The sequence below is a fragment of the Lampetra fluviatilis genome, chromosome 43 (assembly GCF_964198595.1).
Source record: "Lampetra fluviatilis chromosome 43, kcLamFluv1.1, whole genome shotgun sequence".
Classification (NCBI taxonomy): domain Eukaryota; kingdom Metazoa; phylum Chordata; class Hyperoartia; order Petromyzontiformes; family Petromyzontidae; genus Lampetra; species Lampetra fluviatilis.
This window is the reverse complement of record NC_136317.1, coordinates 1043834-1071800: the sequence shown is the minus strand read 5'-3', so window position 1 is coordinate 1071800 and position 27967 is coordinate 1043834. Positions and strand designations below refer to the sequence as shown.

Sequence of the window (27967 nt, the reverse complement as noted above, 5' to 3'; positions counted from 1 at the left end):
ATCTCAACGCCAACCCCCACCGCTCAAAGTCACTTTGCCCTCCCTTGCTACCCTCCTTCCAAACTTCCCAGTTGCGTGCAGCTCAGTCTCATAAAGGGCAGAGTGGGAACAGCAGGCAGGCAGGCAGATACACCGTGCAAGCCTCTCCACCTTGACCATGGCGACTGGGATGGGAATGAATGTCATCGGAGTTGGGTGCCTCTCGGTGTGGTTGTTGATCGCGAGTTGTGGGGTGGCTCATACTCACGGCTCTGGACGTGAGTACTCTCAGCTTGCTGCACTCCGATTTGCACGCGCGTGGTGGTGGTGGTGGTTGTTGTGGGTTCACGCTCTCAAAGCGCTGGCGCATCTCGCATGAGACCAACCCCCCCCCACACCAACATTCGTATGTCGCTTTGGTTTGCAGTGAGGACAAATCTATCAAAAAGCAGCAAGACGAAAGACCTAACGGCACCCGATGTGTCTTGTTCTGAAATATTTCATTGATGTCGATTAAAGTACTTTTTTTATATATAAATTTTGATTTAAAGCTTTCGTGACTGTGCAGGGATTCATATTGTTGGTTCTTTATTATTTCCCTTCTACGTGACTTTACCGAAAGAACCAAGAATACTTTTTAATATTTAGAACACAAAAATAACACCGAATGACCGATTAAAAGTGTTCTGTAAAGTAAAGGGCCATTGCCTAAAACGTCGCCGATTTTATGTTTTTTTGTTTCATTTGAGACAGTGTTATGGACGAATGTGTTGGGGTTTTTTTACGATTAAATATTGATCAGTCAAGAAAAGAACACGGTTTTTTTGTTATAGTAATGCTTTGGTTAAAGTCTCAACTGTACCATAACAAATATAGTAGGACTCTTGCAATGTCCTGCAATACTCTAATACATTTTTTTACTGTGGTTTACATCCTCATTTTTTTTCATCTTTATTATAGCCTAGGACTATAGGGCATGCAAAGGCGGCTCTCGGAATAGATTTGTATGGGGGCAATTCGGGGGCATAAACTACGACACACACAAAGTCACTTTGCAATCAGTAAGCTTGTAAAATCTGAGAAGCGTCAAATACATTTACGAATAAAACGCCGGAATTGCAACAATATCAAAAAATGCCTACACTTTTGCATACCTGGAAAGTATTTAATCTCTCTAATCTAGTTGAAAGTTTATTTAATTTATAAACCGCTGACATGTTTTCACTATTGATTAAAATCTTACGATGTTCTTGCAATTTTATTATTTTTTGTCAATTTATTTACTTAATCTCACTTTTGGATCGCACTGCTATGTTTAGTTTTTAATTACAGTACGTGACATGTTTCTGCTCTACCGTATTTGGTGCTACGTATACGGCTTCCCTTGAAAATAATGGTAATTTATCTCGCGTGGGTGTAGATAATGGTCATTTATCTGTGATTATCTCAACTTAAAAAGACCAAAACAAACCTGATGGCTCTATAGTTGAAAGTCATAAGGCCTCTTGGGCTCAAATAGTGATACTGTACTGCGTTAATCGCCGTTACAAGCACAGCAATGGTTTGTTTGTCTTGGTCTTGCGAGCTGAGACTGCACAAAGCACAGCCACACTGCAGCCCTTTGTGTCAGCGTTAAAGGTTTCAAGAATTCCTGAGAAGTTTTCATTTTTGTATTCATTCATTTTTCACCTCGGTCACATTTCTTCGCCAAAACTCACCCGGAGAGGCCGACTTGAGAGCCAATTCAAGGAGTACCCCCCTGTATTTTTTGGAATTTAGAAATTGTGGGTTGTTTTTTTATATATATATACCTGCTGGCACATAAAGGACCTCGTGCTTGTGTGGCTGCTGATCAATGAGGTGGGTTTATTTTTCCTCCCTACGCTTGTGTAGGCCAGAAAAAGTGATGCCATTATGAGCAAAAGCTCGCACACAAACCTTCACCCGTTAATGAATATATTTGGGCACAATGGTGCATGGTGATATCATCATCATCATGCAATGTTGAATTAATGCCTTGTCAGGCCACCACTACCACTCACAGTCCTCAAATCTATTAAATTATAAATAAAATATAATGTACAATTGTAGTTATGGATGAGGTCCTTGCCACCATGCCATGTGCCTCATGGGGGCTATTTCACCATACTTCACCACACTGCTCATATTGCACGTACGATTATAATGAATTTGTATTTATGGGTTTCACTGGAATAAATAGTAAAAATAACAATACAAATTACAGCTCCTTGGTCAGTCCACTGCTGGATGACAGCATTCCCATGCTGGGTCTGACCATGTCAGTCTGTACCGGCTGGTGAAGAAGTGACAGGACCCAGTGCATACTGTAGCTTACCACAGTGATTTATCGTGGCCAAATTAAAAGCAGGTTACCTCATGGTTTGTATTCCAGTCAAACATAAGGGACTGCACATTGTCAGCAGCCCGGCTGATGTGAAGTGGACATTGTTTATTAATGTTGGTACAGCGGTTGGCGCACGCAGCTATGAATCCCTGTGACCTAAGTTCAATCACCAGCCATGGGTAACAAGCGTGGCAAGTGATACCTGAACCAATCCTTTCACCAACCCACACTGACCAAGGTGGCAAAGTATGGCCGAATAACCCACGCGGTGTGGAGAGGCCCTCATCCAGCAGTGGATTAACAAAAGCGTTGAAAATGAGTAATATAACTGTAGATCAACTCCTTCCGATGTGATGCACGAATTCACGTAATCTCTTCATCGCCGCAGTGGTCATCCACTTTCTCTCCTTGGCTGTCATTCCATCGGTCTCATTCGTTCGTTGGTCCGGATCCCTTTTAGCGACGTATCCTGTCCAAGCCCACTCTCGTTTCTGATATCAAAATGACATCTCCGCTTTGCCCCTGTTCCCTGATGCACTCGCTCATCATCCTGTCTCAAAGTATCATTACGAACTTCCATCTCCTCACTCTTATTTAAGGTGTTTTCAGATGTTTTCATTTAGTAGTTTACATATTTAATAGTTTACAAATATGCACTGACTTGGGATGGCGATGGCATGGGAAGGCAATTGATCATGATGATATAAATACAGGTGTTTTGTACGTTAATCACTTGGGACGGAAAACCTAAGATTGACTCTGCAAATGGATTTCCTCTTGGAACGGAACGCGAAGCTAAATCTGGCATGAAGGGGCAGTGACAGACATCAGGAAGGATCACATATCAGCCAAATTGGACCTTAAGGAATATCCAGTTATAGAGCAGCTGGCACGCTTATGACACTTCTCATACGGACATTTAATTGGCTAAGTCATTCAAAGTCCACGTATATACTCGGCTGCGAATGAAGGTAATAATTCAAGGGGAAATCACCTGAGAATATCATTGAGCCGGGCGTGGTGGCGCTCGCTTATCACCTGAGCGCTTCAGAGGCGAGGGTTGGTGAGACCACGTGGCTTTGTGAGGCTCACAATGCAACTGAGCTGCAAGTTGGCTAGGAGGTGGCCAGTGGCTCGATGAAGCCATCAGTGTAGACCTTCTGACTGCTATCTCCATGTATGCGTCGGGTTTCCCCCGTGCACTCCGGTTTCCTCCCACACGCGGGAAGACTTTCCTTAAAATAGAATTTGGCCGGACAACCCAAACATCAGGTCCCTTTTCAAAGTCTTGTCACTCGCAGAGGCTTTTCTGGGTACAAACAGCACTATTATGATCTCAAAGATCGGATATGAGGGTCAAAAGGAGTAAGTGACGTGTGTCCATCGCACCTCACCCATTGTGACATTCTTCATCTGTCACTTCATTGCTGGATGAGGGCCTCCCCATGCCGTGCGGGTCACGTGAGTTACAGTAGTCAACCTTGCTGGTCAGCGCAGATTGGTGAAGGCTGAGAGCATAGACGTACAGTACAATAATGGATAATGATCCATCGCGCAGCAGCTTATAGCACCTGTTTTGTACTCGGTGGTCACCCATCCAATGACGAACGATATCCAGTCCCATCCCTACTCAGATGCCAAGATCAGGTGGGATGGAGCACATTCCAGGTGATTGGTCATAGGCTGCTGAGCCAGGCAGCAGCCTCTGCATGTGTCGTTTTTTGCCCTCTCCCCTTTGCACAGAGGCTGGCGGCGGGCAGTGCGTGTTTCAGGACCAGAGGTACAGCCCCGGCGACACATGGCACCCATTCCTGCCACCCCGCGGACTCGAGCACTGCATCCGCTGCGCCTGCTCCAAGGTGAACGACCATCGAGTGTGTAGGCGGTGGCGTTGCTGTGGCCTCGTTTGTCACGATATGATCTTTTTTCTTCGATGCTCTGGCTTAGCGGCAAGTCCTTTGGCTGCCATCTTCTCCATCCTCCTCTGTTTCTCCCCACCCCACCCCTCTTCATTTGCACAAAGGCCCATTTCTTTTTGCTAATAATCACAATCCTCGGCCTTCCTCTCATTCTTATTGTTTCCATTCTTCCTTCTATAACGTCGTAATTAATCAAACAATCACCCTCGTAGAATACGTCCAAAACATTTCCTCTTTCTCATTCCGATGATCGTTCTTCTTTCCTTGATGCCATTGAGAATGTTTTCCATTCTGCGATATGATATCGAATTTAAGGATAGGGCGATTATCGTGATTTTCAGCTTCCTATAACTCTGTAATTTTATTTTGCTATTTTATTCTATCAATTTTGTGCGTTGCTGTGCTTCTGTGGTATGAATACAGATTAAAAAGTTCTTCAACCGTTGTTCACGAAATTAACATTTTTCCTTTTCGAAATAAATATTTTGTGAGGCTATAATTACACCCCAGCGTTGCTTTGTAAAAAGGTGCTTTTCGATTAATCGTGGATCATACATCGTACGATGCAATATCATCGCCATAACCCTAACGGGCAGTGCAACTTCACTGGGGCTCACAAGCCGGTGAGGCTCAGATGCCGGGCTGAGAAGAGAGGGGGAAAGAGGATGAAGCCTCCATTCGCCGCCCGCCATCCCTGCCACCAATCCTGAATAGCCTTGCAGCAGTTTTTGTTCAGCAGGGAACACGTGTACTCGTGTCTTCGGGTGTGACGATGACAGTGAATGACCTCCTCAAATGAGTACTGTGAAGGTGGTGCTCATCTCACATTTACAGCCATGAGCGAGCAGTGGAAATTCCACATTGCTGTGGTGACGAGGAGTCGTTCCATAGGACAACCACTGTTGACTACCCCACAACGTGGTAGTCATTTTATCAACCCACCCCGAGGGATTGTGAGATGAATGAACCCCAAACCAGGAGTTTAACTCGCAACCTTCCGATGGCAGAAGCCCAGGATTCCAGTGAGTCACCTGGCCAGTTAGTCACGGTGATTCAGAGAGAATGTGTCTGTCTGTCTGTGTGTGTGTGTCTGTCTGTGTGTATGTCTGTGTGTGTGTCTGTGTGTGTGTATCTGTGTGTGTGTCTGTGTGTGTGTATCCAGGGGAGCGGTAGTGTAGCGGTTAGCGCGCTGCGCTATGAACCTGGCGACACGAGTTCGATTCCCGCTCACGGCCAACACCAGTGACGATTATCTGAACCGGTCCCGGCCTCCCCTAGGTCGACTCAGCCTCAAATGAGTACCTGGTGAGGTGTGTAAACATCGTCACTGGGGAGACAAAGGCGGTCGGGCGTGGTGCTGGCCTCCCACCCCATTGTGTACCGTTCTGGCCTTCATAGGTGCTCGCTAACAGCACTTGCCCCTACAGTCTGTTAAGGCTATCTTTGTGTATCCAGTCGGGAGGCAAAATGCTTCTATAGACTCGCGCAGAGATCCATAGATTTACGCAGAGTCCGACAGACTACTTGCCACTGGTCAGTCCAAGCATTAAGACATTCCATGTTTCCGCTGCCTATGGGGTGACTTTGGGCCTGTGCCGAGCACAGTTTCAAAACGCCAAGCGGCCATCAACAAACAGCGCTATTAAAGTTGTGATAGATAAGAGTGTAACGTGGTGGTTGAATTGAGCGAGATTATTTTTTATAAGAACTTGCGAAAAGAGACGATGGGAGGAGGGAATTCCAAAGTTGAGCAGTGCGAGGGAAGAAGCAGAAAAATAAGTGTTTGACCCCTAGTATGGTGAGTGGGTGGGAGAGGTAGTGAGTGAGAGTATTGTGGTGGTGTAGCGGTCAGCGCGCTGCACGACGAACCCGGTGACCCGAGTTCGACTCACGGCCAACATTGGTGACGATTATCTGAACCGGTCCTGGGCCTCCCCGAGGTCGACTCAGCCTCAAATCAGTACCTGGTGTAGCGGTTTGTAAACATCGCCACTAGGGAGACAAAGGCGGCCGCGCGTGGTTCTGGCCACTCACCACCTCGTGTGCCGTACCAGCCTTCATAGGTGCTCGCTTACAGCACTTGCCCCGACAGTCTGTTAAGGCTATACGGGGGACCTTTGACTTTTGTATTGTGGTGGTTGACCTCAGTATGGATGAGACGAATGAGTCAGTCTGCTCGACCGAGTCCTTGAGATGTGGTCACATTTGGACTCCACTATACTATTCCGCAACGCGTTGCATACTACGTGTGCGCGCGTGCGCGTGTGTGTGTGTCTGCGACAGAGCGGGAACGTGCAGTGTGCACGTGTGCGGTGTCCACAGCTCTTGTGCGAGCACCCAGTGAGCGTCCCCCAGCAGTGCTGCCCCGCGTGCCCAGGTGAGACGGGCACCTCCGAACCGCACGCACAATCGTCCATCCCACTGAGCCCGCCACTCTTTCTGGGAGGCTCCTCCAGGACACATGGCCGTCTGGCACCCACACCCATACCCACTAAGTAGATGGATGCATTGCGGTATTGCAGGCCCACGAGGGATGGCGACGGCGTGGGGGAGGTCTTCCTCCAGCAGCGGATAGAGTAAAGTTGATGAACATTATAATGACGACGGTAACACAAATATATGGGGATAATAGATGTAACAGAGGCTCAGATCTACCTATGAGGACCGCAAAAAATATATAATTGGGACCATCTTTTTAATGGAAAAAGAACGGATAGTACACTGTAACATGATAACAAATGTAATGGGAATAGCTTCAAAAAGTCAACGAGTCTCCACTTGTTCGCCATCGTTGTCAACACGTGCCTGGAATCTTCTCCAGGTGATCGCCAGAGCCCCGTGGCACATTTATTGTGGTGTTGTTGCAAATTCTCGGAAGTGTTCACATTTTTTTGAAGCACCCTGTGTCATTTCAGCAAAAGCACGGTGGGTCGATAGGTGGGTGGCTGTTGAGCATGCGACGTTGTTCAGCACACATTCTCCAAACGCCCACGCAAGGAGGGACGTGGAATGAACACAGACCGTGCTGTGTTTGCTACAATCGCTGTTCTCCGATGCAAAGAGAGATTTTGGCAAAGCGCAGAGCAAGGAGGGTAATGCATCACCATGGATGATTAATGTTCAAAGTTTGGACGGGTGCACTGATGCCAGTACGCGCATATGCGTGCGTGTGTTTGTGGGATGTAACGGCATCGTGGTAAGTGCACTGGGATACAAATCGCGGCCACGTGGGTTCGATTCACGGCCACAGCTAACATCGGTGGGCGAGTCATATCGGATCTGGTCCTGGATTTTGTCCGGTTTGAAAACCGCAGCAGTGGGGAGACAAAGGCGGCCGGGCATGGTACTGGTCATACGACGCCACCCCCTCCGCCCATGTGACATTACAACTTGATAGTTGTCTGCGAATAGCACTTGCCTCAAGAGTTTGTCTGTGCTATTATTACCTGTCATTGTGTGAGCGTGTGTGGGGGGGGAGCGATAGTGTAGCGGTTAGCGCGCTGCGCTATAATCCCGGCGACCCGGGTTCGATTCCCGCTCACAACCAGTCCTGGGCCTCACCTAGGTCGACTAAGCCTCAAATCAGTACCTGGTACAGTGTATTTAAAACATCGCCACTGGGGAGACAAAAGCGGCCGGGCGTGGTGTTGGCCATCCCACTCACTCGTGTACCGTGCCGGCCTTCATAGGTGCTCGCGAACAGCACTTGCCCCAACAGTCTGTTAAGGCTATATGGGGAATCTTTTGAGTGCACATGTACATGCGTGTGTGTATATGAGTTGGCAGGGACAGTTACGTTACTAAAAGAGAAATAGTTTGTTACCAAAATGAGTTTCGTAAAAATGTCTCAAAGCAAAATGCCAGATGGCACGGTGCACTGAAGATGTTGGCTCGTGTATATATCGAAGCACGCATGCAAGTACATTGGCAAAGGTCTCATAGAGCGTCGGTGAACACCTATTAAGACTGGCACAGCACACGAAGAAGGAATGGCCATGGTAGCCCTCATTTTCCCTGTGAAAATGTTGATTTCACCGTTGCATATACGCATGTTAGACCGATTCAACATAGGGAGGTTCAGAACACATTCAAATACTAATTGACAAAGAGCCAAGATATGCAGCGAATGCCCCTATTTTAGAGGCATAAACCACTGGTAGAAAATCAGTGTCATCTCCGCTACCCAAAACACTGATTAAAGGCCGCAAACATTGGTCGGGGTTCTCGGGGTCACGGGAGGGTCAAACTTGTTGGAGAATTGAAGTTCATAATGAGACCAAGCGCCTGAGAACGAGTTACGACTCATCACAATCAGCACCACCTCATAGAATGTGAATGTCTCGCGCAAAGACAAATGTCCCGCGTGTAGCTTTGGGTAAGTGCCGCTAGCAAGCATCGATTACGGTAAGCCTGGCGTACAGGGGGTGCGCTGCGAACCACAACTGGCCAGCTTTGGCACACAAGCGCCGATGTTTAGATGCCAAATACTAATTTAAGGCTCAGCGAACCTAGGGGAAGCCCAGGACCAGTTCAGCGATTACTCGCCACCGATATTAACCGTGGTTGGGACTTGAACTCCGGTAAACTGGTTCGTATCACGAGTGCTGCTTCCACGTAGCTTTGAGCAGTACTCGCTAAAGGCACTTGCCCAATCATTCTGTGTAGTCTACACGGGTGATTTTAGTCTCACACGCACACACATTCACACAGACAACAACACCTCCCTAACCCCATCTGCGTTCCGAGGTCAAGGATTCGGTCGAGATTTTGCCCTTGTGGCCCCCAGACTCTAGAACTTTCCTGCGTGAGATTTCAGGATCTACTCTGAGTATGTGGGCAGTTCGTATATCTGTACACGTCCATTTGTGCAACTTTTATCCGATTAAGCAAATGGCGTTTAACATTTATTTCATTATTTCACCTTATTCTTCGTTTTTAGTTGCACGACGTATTCTCGTGCTGAGTATCCGCCGATGTTTTTGACGAGATCCTGGAAGAACGGCAATTTATAAATAAAAATATCAAACAGTAACATTGTCCCTCTCTCCCCCCCCCCATCTCTCTCTGTGTCTCTCACCACCTCGCCGGCCTCGAATCGCGGGGTGGAGAGTCGGAGGAGCCACGCAGGGAGGACGGGGGGCGAGCCAACGGACGAGCGTGCCAGTACCAGGGGGCCACGCACCAGCACGGCGCTCTCTTCCCTGGAGGCGCGGCGCTCTTCCCCGCCCGCCGGCCCACCCAGTGCGTGCAGTGCGGCTGCTCGGTGAGCAATGCCCCTTCTCGTACATTCATGCCCCCCCACCCCCCCACCCCCCCTTGTCTATTATTGCACCACCCGTCCATAGGAAGCATGGAACTCCCACAATTGGAATCGGGCCACGCAGATGAGAACTGCCCAATGCCCGCTGAGGCGTGGAGACACTTTGACGTTGCAAATTGCGATGTATTTGAAATAATTCGGCATTATCGTCGGCCACGCTCCATCGACCGATGCACGAAGGCCTCCAGAGCTGTCGCTGCCCCTTTCGGTGACGGGATCTACCACCGCACGCGAGATGAGGCTCCCAGTGTCCGCGGTGGACGTTCTCTCAGGCACGTGACTCTCCCGCTGTCAATTAGTCGCATCGTCATTTCCCGCGACGTTTCCTGCCCAAACCGAAGCGACTTTGCTGGGCCGTCAACACGACCTCTCTGTCCTGTGCACGCTCTCCGATCCATGTGTTTCTCATTCTGCCTCTCGGCGCAATTCAAAGCACGCACCTCCCAGTGCTTCTACAGCATGAGATGGCATGTCCAGCACGCCGCTGTGCCATGCCTGTGTGTGCAGGAGGGCAGCGTGTACTGCGCACTGAAGACGTGCCAGCCGCTCAACTGCACCGCGCAAGTGATGGGCACGCAGGGCTGCTGTCCTGTCTGCAAAGGTGTGTGCACGTGTGTGTGTGCACGTGTGTGTGTGTACGTGTGTGTGTGCACGTGTGTGTGTGTGACATTGTGGAGGAGGCTCGTGAAGGACGCTGCTACTGGGCAGTTGGAGGCAGTCGCCCTCCAGCAACAACGGAGGGCAGAGGAGCGATGCTCACAACAACGAGCGGAGTGCCGGGTGGCTAAAGAACAGCAAGTTGGCACAGTAGGGGGCACAGGTGGTGCATCAGCCACTCATCTCAGTCAGTCGACCCGTGGCACCTGGGTCTGTCCCGTGACCTCCTGCCAGTGGCCGTACGACACTTCACGTGGCCTCAACGTGCACATAGCCTGGCACAAGCGTCGTGGTAACGTCACCGCCACTTAGTGACGATTAGCGGTTGTTGTTATTGTTGTGTAACACTGCCAGTTGCCTGTTCAGTGACCTACTACAACCTCAGCAAGACTCATTCCCATACCCCGACAAGCCAGCGGCCGTGTAGTGGAGCGGTCGTATCGTGGATGACACACACAATGACCCGAGTTTGATTCCCATTCACAGCCAACATCAGTGACCATAACATGACGATGATTGTGGTGTTGCTGATGATGATGGAGGCGATGATGGAGGCGATGGTGGAGACGGTGGTGATAATGATGAGGGCTGTTCATAACAATAATAGTGATCGTTTGTGATGACAGTTATCATGATGATGACTGTGGTGTTGATGGCGGTGGTGGTGATGATGACCACGACGAAGTTTATGATGTTTGCTGTAATTATTGTGGTCGTGCTGCTGACGATAAAAACAACAATGCTGGTGACGCTCATGGTGATGTGAGTGATGGTTACGGTGACGATGATGATGAGAGTGGTGGTCACGGTGCTTATGATGATGACCGATGATGACAATAATGATGATGGTGGTGGTGTATTTAAACTAAGACCCCGTCACCTTGATTCTGTGTGTTACAGAACACATGAGTGAGACGGAGATGCAGGAGAGCGAGAGAGGGGACCTGGAACAAACCAACGGGGAGACAACTCCGATGAGGCAGTCCCACAGAGAGGCCGTACGGACGCCACGCACGACAATCACGCATTCCAAACATACCGTCCACTTCATCATTCTAGTCGTCATCAGCCATGATCTATCTAACGCTGGATGAAGGCTGTCGCCATTTCTTTCACGGTGCTGAGTTGCAACGATCCGCCTAGCGCCACCGCGTCAGCCGGTTTCACCGCCGCTCCATCTCACCGGCGGGGGCCCTCGCAGGCATCTTCCACCCTTGGGCTGTCACTCCATCGTTACTCTCCACCACCAACCACCATCATCATCCCTTCTCACGACGTGTCCTGCCCAGGCCCACTCCTCAACGACCTCTTTTAATTTGACCCATCACAGTCTACATCGTTAGGATAAGGTGGGTCTCCTGCCACGGCAATGTGGAATATTCGTAAATCACTTAGAGCAACCTGCATTGGTGATAACCACCGCATTTTTATTGACGCAAGAAGGAAATGACAACTCTGACTCGACCCTATACAGCTAAGCTATTCAGATGGCTGTAATAATAATAATAATAATGGATTATTTGTAATGCATAAAAGCCTCATTGTGTTTCGGCATTCTTTTTCAGGAGGATCCTGCATTGCGATGTTGAGTCAGTTTCACGAAGAACGGTTTTGTGTGCGGAAGGATAAACTGGAGTATTTGGAGAACATCCATTGAGCATTCGAGGGGATAACCACGCACAGATCCACACAGATGTACTGCCCCATCCTGGCAACCTTCCAGCTCAGTAGGATTGAGAAATTCATAATCTACGTGATCCCCCGACCCTATCCTCTGAAGTGCCGGATTACAGGGTGTGCACTACCACGCCTGGCTCAAGTTAAACACAAACTAAAACAAGTATTTGTTGTGATGTATTTTGATGACAGGAAATTCGCTTCGCTTCATAAACCTGGCTTAGCCTCAGCTGGCTGGACACTGGTGTTGCTGGCTAGGTTTCTCTGACACAACCAGGAGATGAGCGGTACTGGCACAGTGCATCCGGCACAGCTATTGTAGGCATCCCGGGGAACAACGTGTCTCTCAGCCTCAGGGGTTCAACCAAACATCCCACATGCCGCACCTTTGGCGAATCTGATACGGCCATCATGAGCCCACATGGAGACACTCAACCACCTCCAATCCTGAGTCACTTGAATGTGATGGCAAAAGTGCGGTGTCACAGTGACTCCCTTGCCCCAGAAAAGCAATGGGGTGGTCGGTCCTCATCCGCTTTAGCAGTCTTGAGTTCTCGGTGGAAACATCCACGAAAAACGGTGGAGGAGTGAGAGCAACGTCAGCTCTGCTTTGCAGTGGGCAGGTGGCTACAATCGCAAGTCTTAAACACAGGGCAGTACTTAACCTCCTGTTTACAGCCCTGAGACAGTGGTCAACATTCCACATTCCTATGGCAAGCATAAGTCTTACCATAGCAAAGCAAACAGATAAAGATCCCCCGTATAGCCTTAACAGACTGTTGGGGCAAGTGATGTTAGCGAGCACCGATGAGAGGGTGGGTGGCCAGCACCACGCCCGGCCACCTTTGTCTCCCCAGCGGCGATGTGTACGCACCGCACCAGGTACTCATTTAAGGCTGAGTCGTCCTAGGGGAGGCCCGGGACCGGTTCTGATAATCGTCACCGGAGTTGGCCGTGAGCGGGAATCGAACCCGGGTCCCCGGTTTGTAGCGCAGCGCGCTAACCGCTACACTACGACTCTAAACACAGCACGCACGCGCACACACACACCAACGAAGCAGCGCTCTAAGCACAGCGCGGCTGTGTGTGGTGGTGGGGGGGGGGCGCTGCGATTCCCCACAGAGGCACTCGTGCGGGGGCCCCAGCGGAGAGGAGCGGAGGCCGCGTGGGAGGGGAGGAGGGGGGTCTCTAGGAGGGCGCTCCGTCAGCGCCGCCGCCGCCACCGTGGCCGCTGCGGGGAGACACGCGCGCCCGCTCCGCGAGTCGCTGTTCCCCGCTCGCGCCAGCGTCTCGTTCAACATGAGCAGGGGCCGACCCGGCAAAGGTGACCCGCTCGCTTGCGCCAATCTCCGTCCCTCCGATAGCCGGGGCGGACTGTCGGGGCAGGTGCACAAGTCGGGCGTGTGGCCAGTACCACGCCCGGCCGCCCATGTCTCCCCGGCACAGAAGTATAAAAGGAACCGCACCGTATACGCGAATTATACCAAGGCGACCAAAGAGGAGGCAGGTTAAGTGACTGCCGGCGACTGATGTTACCCACGGCCGGAAAGTCACGCCGCTTTCGAGACGTGCAGCACATTGCGTGAAACAACTACGCGCGTGATCCACTCGCACGTGGCGGCAACAGCACACAATCTCGTTCGCGTTCCCCGTGTTGAGCTCGGTCCACCGGCAGCACAACTGGGAGTGGTCATTGACACCGTTGCAGAGGTTCGCAAGTTCGAGCCCAGAGGCCACTCCAGTTAATACTGCGGGTGTATTGACCATAAATTACTATGTGCCTTCTGATTCCAAGTGGACGTTAAAGATTTCCGCGACGTTAACAAAAAGAGAGTAGGCAATGTGTGCCGGCGTCGTTGTACAAATTTGATCAAATTGTTCACGGATCACGTCATTGGAAAGCCACATAGCAACATGACCCCCGACTGGCAGCCTCATGCCCACTTGCTGGCCAGTGCTGCATTCATCTTGAGCCTCGCAGGGACAACTACCACCGGGGGTGCCCCTGTTGCAGGGCATCTCAAGAAGTGCTGCATGAGAGGCGCCGTATAAATACTGAGAGATGATGTTGGTGGTGGTGGTGGTGATGATGATGAAAACTGGCGGGTGGGTAAATTTTATCTTTTAAACCTTTTGCTCTCGGCGTGTTGCTCTGTTATGCGCGACGCAGCGTGCTCGTACCACGGGCGGCTGTACTCGCATGGGGAGTGGTGGCAGCCCAACGTGGCCCCGCTGGGCCCCGTCGAATGTGTGTCGTGCACCTGCCGCGACGGGCGCCCGGAGTGCCACCGCACGCACTGCCCACGCGACGACCAGATGCCCTGCCCGGCGCCGCGCAAGATGCGTGGCCGCTGCTGTAAGGTGTGCCCGCAAGGTGGGTGCACAGTAAGAACGGTGGACGATTTTTAATATACATATACCAGCTAAGGCCCACTGAGCTATATACAGCTTATTTGCAGAAGCTACCTGGCCACAAATGATAGCACAATGAAGTGGCTTATCACGTGGAAATTTCTAGCAGCCAAATACTCTAAATGCACGTTTCTAAATGTGCAGGGGAAAACCAGAGGACCCGGAGAAAAATCCACGCAACCACGGGGAGAACATCACAAATGATAGCTCAACGAAGTAAATTATCGCGTGGAAATCTACGGCAGCCACATTGAACGGTCACCGTTTTTGCAATCAATCGCCGGTTTTCCAAAGAATTTTGGTCGTGAATTGATTGCAGAAACGTGCCCCCCATTGTTTCGACTACCTCTGCACTACAAGTCCGGTGTGCAGACCACCGCTGTGGCAGTGCCCTTGATTTCTCAGTTGCAAAAGTCGAAAATGTGTTTTTTGCTCCAGGCATTTTCTGAATGTGCAGCCAACCGGTAAACGTTAAAGTGATTTCATGCGTAATTTTTGGAGCTTTCGTGACTGCAGGAATTATTCTTTGGTTCTTTCGGTTAAGTCACGTCTAAAGATAAAATAATAAATTAAAATAATAGCGACGTTTCGATTGCAACACAAGCAATCATCATCAGGCATAAGAGAAATAGCAACAAAAATCTAACTAGAAAACTATAGACAGACATACAAGCAGACAGACATCACAAGGACACACAGAGAGAGGACACATATCGGCACAGAGAGAGGGGTCGTTTCTGTAAACGGTCCCTTAAATATAGGGAGGGGGAGCGGGGACGGAGATAGGGAGGGGGCAGAGAAAATTAGCATATCAATGAGTGGACGGCAACGTGTTGCTGCTGCGCAAGTAAGATGACGACGTGGCACGGCACGCAAGCTTGAAAATTAGGAGAAAGACACACTAAAATTAAATAACCTCGCAAAATATCGAAATGTGATGTAATGCAACACAGAGAGTCGGTCAACACACAATTAACGCATAGCCTGGTTGATTACGTATTTCAAAGATTGCTAAGTTAGAATTTAAGTGTGAACATTCCAAAGAGAGGACACAGGCAGAGAGAACAAATATCCAGAGAGAGAAAAAAGATAAGCTTAAAACTTCCCCGTAGAAGTGGTTCAATCTTCTACGGGGAAGTTTTAAGCTTATCTTTTTGCTCTTGGTCCAATGTGCTAACCACTACGCCACTGCTCCCCAGAGCCACACACACACACACACGCCTCTCCCCACGAATGGCGCTCCATCGTTACAGAGCCAGGCGGAGAGGAGAGAGATCATCGGTCCGCTGCGGGCTGCGGCGTGGACGTGGGCGACCGGGCGGTGTACGAGGTGACGACCGCGACGCTCCGCGTGGGGCCGCGAGAGGCCGGGGGCGGCAAAGGGGACGCAGGGAGCCGATCGCCGCCACCGCATTCGCTGCCGCAGCCGCCGCGGCTCAGGAAGTTTGCGGTCGTTCCTGATGCCGACAGAGACGTTGACATCGTCATCCTGACGACGCAGAACGGTGCGTGGATTTGTTGCTGTATTTTCGTGGATTTGATGGGTGTTAGGAGCCGCAGAGACGATCGATTTCCGAGAACATTCAGAGACTACATTAGGAGTGGTGCTCAAAGCACAAATGCAAAAAAAAACTCGCCATGTTCCTGTATTATTGCTGCTATTGAAAAATACATATAATAATAGGCTGACATTCTGGCCAATTGCCAGCATGTCAAGAGGTTGACTGACTTAGAGATCGCATCGTACACTGCATTATCTTGAAGTATGTGAATGAAATTAGAAATTAAAATATTTGTACCTTATTTATATTTTGAATGCATCATGAAGCCACCGGTCGTTGATGATGATGATGCTGCTGCAACATAGCATGCAGCCTTCACAACATTCTCTCAAACCGCAACCAAAATTGTGAAGAAGAAAAAAGTGAAAGCCGTGCTGAAAGAGCAACCACAAATGGTCTACCAGATGTGCAGTGCTCGCAATATCGCGCTCATAATTTTAACGACACGTGGAAGGCACGGCTTGGCAAAAAAAAATGAAAAACAAAACGAAGGAAAAGGATCGCTAACGCGAGGAGCTGCGGTGTGGGAAACGGCACCGTGGTTAAACACCACCGGCGCGTGGCGGAGCCGTGTGAAAGCACCTCTGCAGTGAGTCTCGGTGATGAACTGCACGTGGCGGTGGTGGTGCGCAGGATAGTAGTGCGAGACTTCTAGCCTGCTCGCCTGTGGTGTGCGCAGTACAGAAAGTGTGGAGTTGTGCTCCAGGTACTGATTTTCCTCCCGCATTAAAAACATTTACAAAACTCAGTGAGGCTTTCCCAAATAAATATTATTATAAAACAGTGTCTGATGCAGGGTGGAAGAAGTGAACGTGTCTGATTGTGGTTGTTTATTTGTAGGGATGTCTGGCCTTCATAGGCTGTCGCTAACAACACTTGTGCCAACAGGCTACGGGGGGAACTTGGTTTAGTTGTTTGTCATCTGTGCATATTTCACATTTAAAATATGCGATGGTGTGTCCCAATGACTTGTCAAATGCCTATTCACATTACGTTTACATTACATAAGCCGCACAGATCATTGGTAACATTTCCAAGGACAAGCTCGCTTAAGTAATTTTCAAATTACTTCTGCTAAACATAAATATAATGGACTTGGACAAAGTTTAATTGCTGCCAAAGTTTCCGATTCATGTGCCATTTGAGTTCCTCTCAAGGTAATTTGATTAAAATTTAACAGCGGCATTTTCCATAAAAATAACAAACCAGCGACCGCCTGATTGAATTTTGGCATATATTTCTTAAAAGTGGTCTTTTAAACCATTAATCTACAAAGTGTTGATTTTGTAAATTAAACGCATTTCCTTGGCCCGATGCACATGGCCTGTGTTTTTTTAAAGGTGCAATGCTCATTTTATATGTCGTGGCCTCCCTCTGATATCCACTCGTGCGTGGGTTTTACACTTTTCTACATTCAAAAAAAAAATACTCGGGGGCACAGTGGTGGTTCAGCAGGTCGTGCGCGGTGGTGCTATGAATCCGGCGACCCGAGTTCTATTCCCATCCATAGCTGCGAACTGGTCCTGTGCACCACTTTCACCGAACCGGAATGGTCAAACAACCCCCCAAGACTGACACGGATTGGGATAAAAACCTTCAGTCACGGATTGACATACGGCAGCCGATTATTTAATTATTATTTTGAAACATTTTTATATTCAACGAACTGGTTAGTAATCCAAAAGCAGGATCCTCGTGAATGTTAGTCTTGGGAATTTTATCGTAGAATAATTTTAAAAATGTGTTAAACTGCAGTGGTACTGTTGTCATGCGCCTAGTATCAGGTGCATGCTGGGTGATTTTAGTCAGACAGCTTTGCCAAATAGGATATCGAAACAAATAATGTATCTCTCTATCTCCCATCGTCTTTATCCCTGCATCGTTCACACGTAGGCATCATCCTGGACATGAACGTGGAGCCGATGGAGAAGCAGAAGTTTGAGGGCGACTATCGGCAAGACACCGGAGTGACGCTGCGTCTGCTCGCACGCACCACGCACAGTGAGAGCGAACGGCACAGATCAGCACGCGTGTTGAACTTTGTCCGCGCCGTACATAGCCGGGTCATCGACTCTGACGAGCTGCGCCGCTTGCTCTTTGCCGCCGCTTTCGCCGCAGGTCGATGGAAGAAGTTCCGGCAGAAGGCCTCCCAGGCGCGGGTGGGCGAGTGTGGAGCGGCCAAGCTGTGCGGGGCACCGGTCCGCGCCGACGAACTCCTGCGAGCGCTCGCCCCGCTCAAGCACGAGTGCGGCGGGCGCGGGGGTCACGGCAGGGTCGTGTCCAGGGGGTCTCTCGCGTGCATCATGGGGCTCGCTTAGGATGCGCAGCGCGCGCGCAGGGGTTAGGGTTAGAAAGCTTCGTTTTCAATGTTTTCAATAGGTCCAATGTGTCAAGACAAATACACATACGATTTGTACACGCGTGCGATTCGAACGTGTGGCATGGAGCTGTTAATTTAACTGCTGCTCGGCAGACTCCAAATGTTCAGAGGACTGTGCATTGGCAGACCCGTCCGAGTTGTGTTTGAGGGGTCGGTCTCGAGGCTGACTCAACATGAGACACGCCACGTGATGCATTTGTCATCAACTACAGATCAAGTATACTGGGGTGTTCCAAAACATTCCCATTCATTTCATCACCACCCTTCAAAGTCAATTAGTTTTACTTGCTTCACATGAGGCTTTTTTGGTGGTAATGCAATTAATCGTATACAGAGGGGTAGTGGCTAGTCTGGAATATGGCTTTAAAGATCCGTTTGAAGACACAAGCATGATCTATCTGATGCAATTGGTCATACTGCTGCCTTGGCTTATAGCGCTCTTCATCATGCCATATAAGGACGATTAATGATGATGGTGATTAATGGTCGTGATAATTGCTGACGACTCTGGCTGTTGGTGATGGTTGATGGAAGATCGCTGATGACGCTGATGACGATGATGACGATTGCCGGTGGTGGCAGTGACAATGGGGAACCGCAGCTGTGCTGACGACGACGGCGGAAGCGACCTCGACAGAAGTGACCTCGACGAGGACGACAGAAGCGACGATCATTGAACGCCGCCGCATTCCGAACCTGGGGCGCCTCCGTGTGCCAATGACGAATACGTTCGCTGCAAGTGAAACGCGAGACACGCAGCAAGGTCTCCGCAGCCATTAATCAAAGCCTACGGGCTGGCTTTGACATCAAACCCAAACATTTATTCGTGCGATGTTGACACACGCACTTCACGGCACTCTGCCAGTCGGACCGTGCAACACTCGCTGTGTGAACACCTGGATTTGCCTTTGGGTGCTCGCCCTTCAACCCAGCCACGCACGGGCACCTTCGTGGGAATCCTGGCGATAACCTGGTGGGAATGCAAACTGGAATCGGCTCCACTTCACGGCAGCTTAAGCTAGAGAGCGGGCGATGAAGCCTCATCGAGCGAAGGCGTCCCCCGTCAACAGAGCACGGCGCATTGCTGCGGATGACACGGTCCGAAAGTAACATGTGGTCTTGGTTATGGAGAGAAAATGTTTTACATCTATACATGAAAATGACAGAAATTCTACATCCATTAACATGACTTTATACTCATTTGGCCGCCTTTCGCCCCCCCGTGTTTCTGTTTTAAGGGACACAAGTGTCGATGTCAGGCTTTAACCGCACGCGGAGTTTACGGGCCGAGCTGGTTTATGGCCCGTGTGAGCACGAAGCGCCGAGGCAGCTTCTTGGTTCTTTCGGTAAAGTCACGTAGAAGGGAAATAATAAAATAATAAAAATAAAACAATAAAATAATAAAATTCTCACGTTTCGGCCACAACGCAAGCAGCCGTCCTCAGGTGAAGAACAGGTCTGTCGGAAAGACAGCGTCTGAATCTTTCCGATAGACCTGTTCTTCACCTGAGGACGGCTGCTTGCGTTGTGGCCGAAACGTCGTGAGAATTTTATTATTTTATTATGTTTTATTATTTTATTATCTCCCTTCTACGTGACTTTACCGAAAGAACCAAGAAGATGAATCCCTGCAGTCACGAAAGCTTTAAATCGAAATGTAACCGCCGAGGCACCGTTGACGCAGGGGGTGTTCCAACGTCAGCATGTTACCTGGCTACAAAGCGAACACAACAAATGCGTTCAATTCATTCATTGTTGAAATTTTCTCCGGACAACGATCAAATCGCACGTAAAGTCGCAAGCGATTTCTCTAGAAGTTGTCAAGTATAGTTTTAAACGCTTCCAGTTATTTCATGCATGCGCAAATCTAATTTACTTTTTGTGCTGGCCGTTATTAATAAAAGCAATCCCTTTCAGAAACGCCACCTCTTTGGAAACAATCCAAGCATGAATGTGTTCGCTACATTTTATGAGAAGTTTTTACCTTTTAGCTAAAAGTATCTACTTGAAATATTTTGGCGCAAGTACATATTCCCCATCGAACAGTTTGAGCGAGGTACATTAGTAATCAAACGTTTGTACACGCTGCTGGTTACCCAGAAACAGCCAGAAGTGATTGTTTATGTAAATTAAAAAGTTAAAAAATAGTTTGCACAAAATTAACATATTTACATAAACATCCTGCTGTGCTGTTGATTGCATTGTGTACACCGGCCAGGAATCAACTCAGCCCATCATCCATCCATGGTCAGTACAATTTGTACCACTTAGTGGAAAGTGAACGGTGGCTATTATATGCAGAGACTGGTACCCTCCATGGGGATGTGGCATTTCTATTACTGGCTCCGTGCCACTGACTCAGCTCCACACGTATTTCAGAGGGAGGTACTCACTTTAGTTAAACAATGTGGTTTGTTTATGGTGGTGTGAGCTCGTAACATCAAGCCAACAAATGCCAATCGCAATGAGTCGGTCATTATGTGGGCCTTACCTGGTTAAATAAAAAGTTCTGTTTAATTTAATAGCGAAAGACCAACCTTTGCGCGAATATTAGACGCAATCACTGGGGAGTTAACAATTCTCACTCGTCAAGTGAGCTGCATGGAACTAAATGGAGGCAGCCCTCATTGGAACAAAACACAAACTGAACAAACGAGGGAAGGAAAGAAACACGTTTCGCTCGTAGACACAAGAAATGTTGACACGAATAAACGTTGCGGAATTTGTAAACGTTCTTTCCGAGTGGAAAATGCGGTGGAGTGGGAGAGAGAGGAGTGAGTGAGTGAGTGGGACGAGGGGGATGAGGGTTTGGTGAGCGGGCGAGTTGAGTGACGCACAGAGGAGGGAGGTTCAACCCGGGGGGAGGAGCGCAACTTGACAACCTTTGTGGAGACGAGACGAGGTGCCCTGGGATCATGGCTCCCTCGTGGAATATTTTTAAGCAAAATATATAACGACGAATAATGGATGAAAGAAACACATCTAAGAAAAAAATAATTACTCAAATAAATCTATCAACTGGAACTAAATACGGGAAATTAAATTCCTACGTTCCAGCGTACGCCAAATTACCGTATTCTGACTACGAAATGCAGTCTTTAAAAAGATAAAACATGAGATGTTTTTAAACCTTTTTTGCTATCATCGTTTTCACAATGATAGCACGCTGTAAAGGTGCAGCCCTGCAATGGCTTCCACAAGAGGTTATCTTGGCCTACTCGAAGCTGACCAGACATCCTGGAAGAGATGGAGTATCCACACTTTATCGCCGATCGACTAATTGTGGTGCCACCCATTTATTCTGCTGGGTGGACAGAGGCGGGAGGGGGGGAAGAGATAACAAACAAATCCTGCACCATTACGTGAATTGCCACGCTGGGAGATTTAATAGAACCTTCACCACAGCAGCAGAATCCTTCACAATGATACAAGCGGCAATGTGCTACCGCTTTTGTCATTTGGTGGCTCAGGTCCCTTACAAACGAGAATCATCCTGGTCTCGTTTGAGTTCGCACCAGGTTTAACAACATGAACCGAACGAGACGAGCGTCAAGTTATATTGCTATGCAGTTACCTGCTTGGCAAGGACCGACATGCGTCAAGGTAATATTTCAAAATGTGATCAAGCGGAACGATTATCTCTTGAGACAAAAATGTGGGTAGCCCTGGAAAAAAAATTGCTGCCGAGCTCAATGGGCCTCCCAATAAAACATAAAATAAGTAATATTTAAAAAATACTTTTTAAAAAAACACGCTTTTATGAAATGTACTAGTAATGGCAGAACTCCACGACTCCAGGAAGTGGCCCCGAAGCTTGCCATAATGTAAAGAACCGTGGTGATTTACAGCCAACGTGAGTTGAGCGTGGACAATTAGAGCCAAGCCGAAACATAACATATAAAAAATAATGTTTAAAAATACTTTTTTATTTCTTTTGATAGAATATAGTATTGTCATCAGTATGACATAAGTATACGAAGTTTGCAGTCGATACCACATTGGGAAGTGGGTTAAAATTGAGTTACAATATTTGAGCATACTACGACAACAACAGAGTGAGTTAAATAAAAGGTGTAAAAAAGGGGCAATGCAGCAGGAGAATTTAAACATGGGCGGCAGGCGGCCACAGCCAAAATCGTTTGGGATGGGTTGGTAAGTATGGAGGAGGTGGCGCTGGGTGGTGAAGGGCCGATCTGGGGTGAGCGCGGGACAGAGCAGAGTGGAGATGAGACGTGCGGGGCATCCCCGGAGCCTGCGAATTGATTCGCGGGGTCGTTCACAGATGCACACAGAACAAGGCTCCATGGAAGACGACCGCTCCTCCCTGGGCTATGTGGTGCCAAGACGCAGACGCGCACACGACGACACGCACAAAACGCACGGCATGCGCGCCCGCCCGCCCGAGGGAATAAGGGCAGATGAGCGATAATAGGCAGCCAAAGAAACGAACTCGCGCATGAGAAAGACCACGGCGGAAATGGAGCGATGCGTTCAGTCGCGAGAAGATGGCATCTCAAGTCAGCGAGCGGGTTGTGTCAACGTGGGGATGTTTACATCCAGGAGTGGACAGATCAGTGCTCATGATTTTTTTTTCACATATATATGAAACCCTGCAATGGTAAACATGTTTTTAAAAATTCATGTTTACTTGTTTACCGAGCCTTCGGGGGTAACATGCTACTTACTATATATGGGAATGGAAAAAAAATTGCAGCCGATTATAAAGTCAGAAGGAAAAAATGTGTTTCTGCTTTTCGTGTTTTAGGTAATAAAATTGTTGGCGCGGTATTGGTTGCTCCACTAATGTGAAATGTAAACTCATTAGCCTCACATGACTTGGCCCAACGAGTCAGACATTGAATTTATTTATTTCTCACTGGCGGCGACTGGGGGCAGAATGTCAACTCATTAAGGAGCGTGGAGGTTCAGCAAGCACTCTCAAAAGCACGTCGCTTTGCAGGAGCTACGCACGGCTGTATGCATGTGCGGTCTACTCATGTAGGTGTATGGGACAAGGACAAAGACTCCCCCTTTAACAGACTGTTGGGGCAAGTGCTGTTGTTAGCGAGCACCTATGAAGGCCGACACGATACACGAGCGGATTGAGTGACCAGCACCACGCCCGACCGCCTTTGTCCACCCAGTGGCGATGTTTACACATCGCGTCAGATACTCATTTGAGGCCGAGTCGACCCAGGGGAGGCCCAGGCCCAGTCAAGATAATCGTCAGTGGTGTTAGGTGCGTGGGGAGCGACACACGCACACACGGGAGCGCGACAGTCCAACACGCGGTGGCTACGAACCCAACGACGTGAGTTTTGATTCCAGTACATTGGTGATATCAAGAACCAGTTGTGGACATCCCCTAAGTCGACTCAACCTTAAAAATAAGTATTCCGGTGCAGCGTGTGAACAATAGCAGTGGGGAGACAAAGGTGCGTGGTTGTGGCCCTGGCTATACCACCCCACAATATACAGTTTATACAAAAATACACAAACACAACGCTCGCCAGTGTAGCTCTAAAGGCTGCTGGCGTGCTGCTAGCGAGTACACATTAATGTTAACACGACATAAGATGCTGCAGTGCATACCGGGACCACACTCAGTTATCCCAGCTGTTAATTTCATTCCAAGTCGACCTAGGGGAGGCATTAGACAGATTTGGGAAGAGCTTGCCACTGGTGTTGCCCATCACCAGGAACACAATTCAGGTTTCACAGGAAGCAAACCACTGCATTACCACTCCCCACACGCACACTCACCGTCATCATGCTTTTAACTGTGCCAAGTATTGCCTTGGGGCAGCTTGGCTCTGAAAGATCCAACCTAAACTCAACTTCCTAGTCAAACCAGCAATTCAGCATAGAAACAAGTGTGTGTATACATCGCAGGCAGGGTGAAAAGTACAATGCTTATACACAGGCACACAGGTATTAAGACATGTCAGTGTGGGGGATTTGAACCCCATTCGTAGATTATTGCCTGGATTCATTGCCGTTCACCGAAGTCTTTATAGCCGGCATTTCTGCCCCATTACGCCTTTCTCAACCGTGGCCACTTTTATCACTTGAGCAGGTTAAGGAGGGCCGATTATTCGGTTAGTTATGCGACACAGACCCACAATGCTTTCATTTTCGAGACCGTTCTGTGCGCGCTTTGTAAAATTGCAATCGAACTCGGGGATTTATTTACTACTCGAAAAAAAAAAATCAAGATTTATGGTGCAAAAATATATATGGTAGTAAAGTCGGGCAAGGTTTTTTTCCCTCCACCCACCCCTCCCTCCCTTCCCCAACCACTATGGGATGGCAATTAAAAGCATGCAGCATAGTAACTCACTGGCCCACGCTGCGTCGATCAGGGGGAGCGCAGGTTCAGAGGGCAGCCCCAGCATTTTCTTGAACACAGAGCTTTCAACAGAACTGTAACTCAACGTTGTCCATTTGGTAACGTGTCACGGTGGGCACCCATCCCCACGCGCAGGCCAGGTCCAAGCCCGCTTGGCTTCCGAAGTCTGACAACAAGATGCATGGCTGCAAACTCGCGATAGAACCCAAACAAAAAAGCTGGCTCTCTTCTTTAGTAAACGGAGGCGTTTATTATCAGAAACGAAAACACACGCGACTATGACGGATCGCAGCCTAGCATCGAAATTGTCTGCAACGTCCAGCCTCCCGAATAAACACAATATTTCTCTGTTACTCGCTCACTTGAAAGGCTCACTGCTTAAGATCAACTATTTTAATCTGCACACAGCGTTTGCTCGATCTTGCGACATTTTTGACCACTCGTGTTTTAACCACACGGTGCAGCAAAACAGAAAAGACATCACAGGTGTGTTTTCCTGTTAGCGGGTCACCAATATTCAGTGTTCTCTTCATAACCATGCCCAACCACAGGGACTTCAAACCATCATTCACGACATTTGAGTTTCAAAGCGTACAACGTGGTGTACATCACTCTCTTGACTTTAAGGAGAGGAAGTACTAAATAAAATACAAATATAACTTTAGTTCTGGCTTCACCGAAGCTCAAGACTTATTTAGAAGGGTCCTGCTTAGAATGGTTGTGTGCTAACCTCAGTACAGACTCAATGTAGCAGTCTAACACGCACCTACCTCACATTTGCAATGCATTTCCTTAGGGTATTGTGCCTTGTAAAATAAAATGGCCCAAACCTTCAAAGCAACATTTCTTCTCCACTGGTGTCATGATCATCATCCATAGGAAGACATGTGGATTATACACACAGAAATGATCAGAATGCTGTAGGAATCAAACCGGTAACACGACAGAGGTTTTAGCTGTTAAGCTCGGCGACTGAACTCTAGCACTTGTAAGGAAACGTCGGGCGAGTCGAACACTGTGCAGTACAACCCAAGAACACATCAGAGCACTTACAAGCGTGTTGTTGGACTAACCGCTCTCTCCATACGGCTGTGGTACACGTTGCTGCAGGCTGCGTAATGTGTATTGAGGTTCTTTGAAGGTTTGTAAAAAAAATATCAAGATTAAGGAGGTGGGTGTAATCTTATCTTTGTTTTATACCCTCCACATTCCATCCACCACCCCTCCCCTTCAGAGGTCTACCCTGTGCCATGCTATAATATTGCTTCCTATCGCATTGACATATCAAGGAATTTAAGCACTCAACAAATGCAATTTCCTTATCCTTAATCTTAACTCTGTTGATCTTGGGAGTGGACTGGATGATTCATCAAATAATTTTAGTGTTTGGAGGGGCCAGCGAGTGAAGAGGATTTTAAAAAATCTGGTGATGAAGGAGTCTAAATCGGACATCCGGGGATGATATAGAGCGATGAAACCAGCGGTAAGAATCAACACTTGAGCTGGTGCAAGACGGATTGCTCCATCGGTGGATTGTGAAGGGTGGTGACAGCTTGGAGAGGCCTTCATACAGCAGTGGACTGATCATGGCTGATGATGAATGAGGTCAAGGAAGCTGAATCACAGAGGGAAAGAGAGTGAATGGTGGTATCTTGTGAACTCCTTTTGGGAGCTTCTCACACATTCATTTTGTAACCGGTGGAGATTCAGTGCGCCCCAAAGCCCACATCAAGTTGTCCTGGCCTGGCGAATAACAAATCCAACAGTTTCAAAGCGAGTTAGACTAGGCACGGTATTGCTTTCTCTCATGTGACTACAATAATAATAAATCAATCTCACCCTGCGGTGCATGATGGGGTTTTTTGCACGGCAAAAACATAACCGTACGATGTTTAGTTGACTCCAAATAAATGCTTACGAGCATCACAACAGTAGAATTAATCCAACATCAACAATTGCAAAAACAGCTATAATGAGATGCAGCTGCTTATTCGATCGGACATGGTGTCCCGAGGAGCAGAGATAGCGCAGGACAGGGCAGCGTGGAGAAGGTTGGCAAGGAGAGCGGAACACCCCACTTGAGTGGGACCAACGCGTGTGGAAGAAGCAGCTTATTTGATGTTTTCACCCACAAACCATCAAGATCAAGTAGGATAAACCGTTACACGTCAGTTGCCATCATCACTTCCTTTTTATTTACACACAAACAAGATAATGTGAATGGCAGCACAGCTGATGACATATGCATTGCCAAGTCTTAAAAATGAACACTTTTCCGCCCAGTCTTACACAGCCTCCTAAACGCCATCACATCGTCTCACGCGGACTTCACCTAGCCTCATCTGGCACACACGATCTCATCCAGCCTCTCTCAGTCACTCACCCAACTTCACCCAGCCTTACACAGCCTCACACAGCCTTACAGAGCCTCACACACGGCCTCACGCAGCCTCTCAAGTCACTCACACGGCCCCACAAAGCCTCAACCAACCACACACAGCTTCTTCACAGGCACTCAGTCACTCACACAGCCTCACCCAGCCTCAGTCACTCACCGAACATCACCCAGCCTCACCCAGCCTCACACAGCCTCGCACGCTCACCATTTCGATCGCTATTCGCATGAAGTATCCATTCCAGCGCACGTTATTTCTTCTGGAAGAAGCCCATGATGGATGTTTGCTTTCCGAGTTTGCTCTGTTGAGAAGGCTTTTGGTCTTTCCCCTTCCCGCCTTCCGTCTTTCGAGCGGCCTTCTGAGGAACCTGACAGGAAGGCGACACACCTCCATGAGGGTTCAGAGTTCAGTTTTGGTGAAGCCCCAAAATTACCTGGCCAGTCTTGTCGTGAGGACCCTCCACCGCCCGACATAGCCAAACAAATAAAAATTTTAAGTGTACAAAGGCTTAACAATACACAAATTATTATTCTTTAGGTTCACCGGTAAGTTGAAAAAATGATCGATTAGTTACAATTATACGTTTTAGCTGCCGCATCGTAAGATGGAATAGAACTCCAACCTCTGGATTGCAAGTCCAGTGTCACGGATTACACCACGGAGGTTCCTTACTATGACTGTAGATTTTAAAAAAGCTTAAGCGCATATTTCTCAAATATTAGAACCAGGCCCTGCACCCCAATATGTTTTTGTTAGTACTTTATAAAGGATGCAATACTGTTCTGTCCTGTAATGATTCTTGTCATTGACATATTCATGTTAGGGGTCCCATAATTGCATATTTAGGCTTTGACAACCAATATTAATTAATTATAGTGGTCCCAATGTGGCTAATGTGGCCTGGTGTATAATATGCACTGGTCATAGTTTGTAGCAGAGGGGATGCTTTAC

The 27967-nt window shown here is 48.4% G+C and overlaps 2 protein-coding genes across 6 annotated transcripts in view; one reads left to right on the top strand and one right to left on the bottom strand.

Moving 5' to 3' along the window:
* The first annotated feature begins 75 nt into the window (after window positions 1–75).
* On the top strand, window positions 76–19719 carry LOC144946983 (chordin-like protein 1). 2 transcript variants are annotated; one of them, XM_078876070.1, is made up of 11 exons: window positions 76–257; window positions 4088–4203; window positions 6547–6640; window positions 9372–9526; window positions 10091–10184; window positions 11141–11238; window positions 13040–13241; window positions 14088–14291; window positions 15583–15834; window positions 17785–17892; window positions 18010–19719. In XM_078876070.1, exons 1-11 carry the CDS (start codon window positions 158–160, stop codon window positions 18207–18209), a joined length of 1623 nt encoding a protein of 540 aa, XP_078732196.1. In that variant the 5' UTR covers window positions 76–157; the 3' UTR covers window positions 18210–19719. The 2 variants fall into 2 exon arrangements, with proteins under 2 accessions (XP_078732196.1, XP_078732195.1); XM_078876069.1 differs by having other exon boundaries at window positions 6547–6641; window positions 9352–9526.
* A 5073-nt stretch (window positions 19720–24792) lies between these two features.
* POLD3 (DNA polymerase delta 3, accessory subunit) overlaps window positions 24793–27967 on the bottom strand; it is a 40627-nt gene continuing 37452 nt past the window's right edge. For 2 of the 4 annotated variants that reach the window (XM_078876065.1, XM_078876066.1), the window contains exon 14: window positions 24793–27383. In XM_078876065.1, coding sequence (XP_078732191.1) covers window positions 27267–27383 — 117 coding nt within the window. In that variant the 3' untranslated portion in view covers window positions 24793–27266. The remainder of the gene's footprint in view (window positions 27384–27967) is intronic. The other 2 variants (XM_078876068.1, XM_078876067.1) reach the window with 1 other exon arrangement.

What these genes read in the sequence shown, in the direction of transcription:
- LOC144946983 (XM_078876069.1), top strand. Translation starts at nt 158, where the DNA reads ATGGCGACTGGGATGGGAATGAATGTCATCGGAGTTGGGTGCCTCTCG. An exon ending in CTGCTGTCCTGTCTGCAAAG is followed by an intron (nt 10,185 to 11,140) that starts GTGTGTGCACGT and finishes TGTGTGTTACAG; the next exon opens with AACACATGAGTGAGACGGAG. An exon ending in CTGTAAGGTGTGCCCGCAAG is followed by an intron (nt 14,292 to 15,582) that starts GTGGGTGCACAG and finishes CCATCGTTACAG; the next exon opens with AGCCAGGCGGAGAGGAGAGA.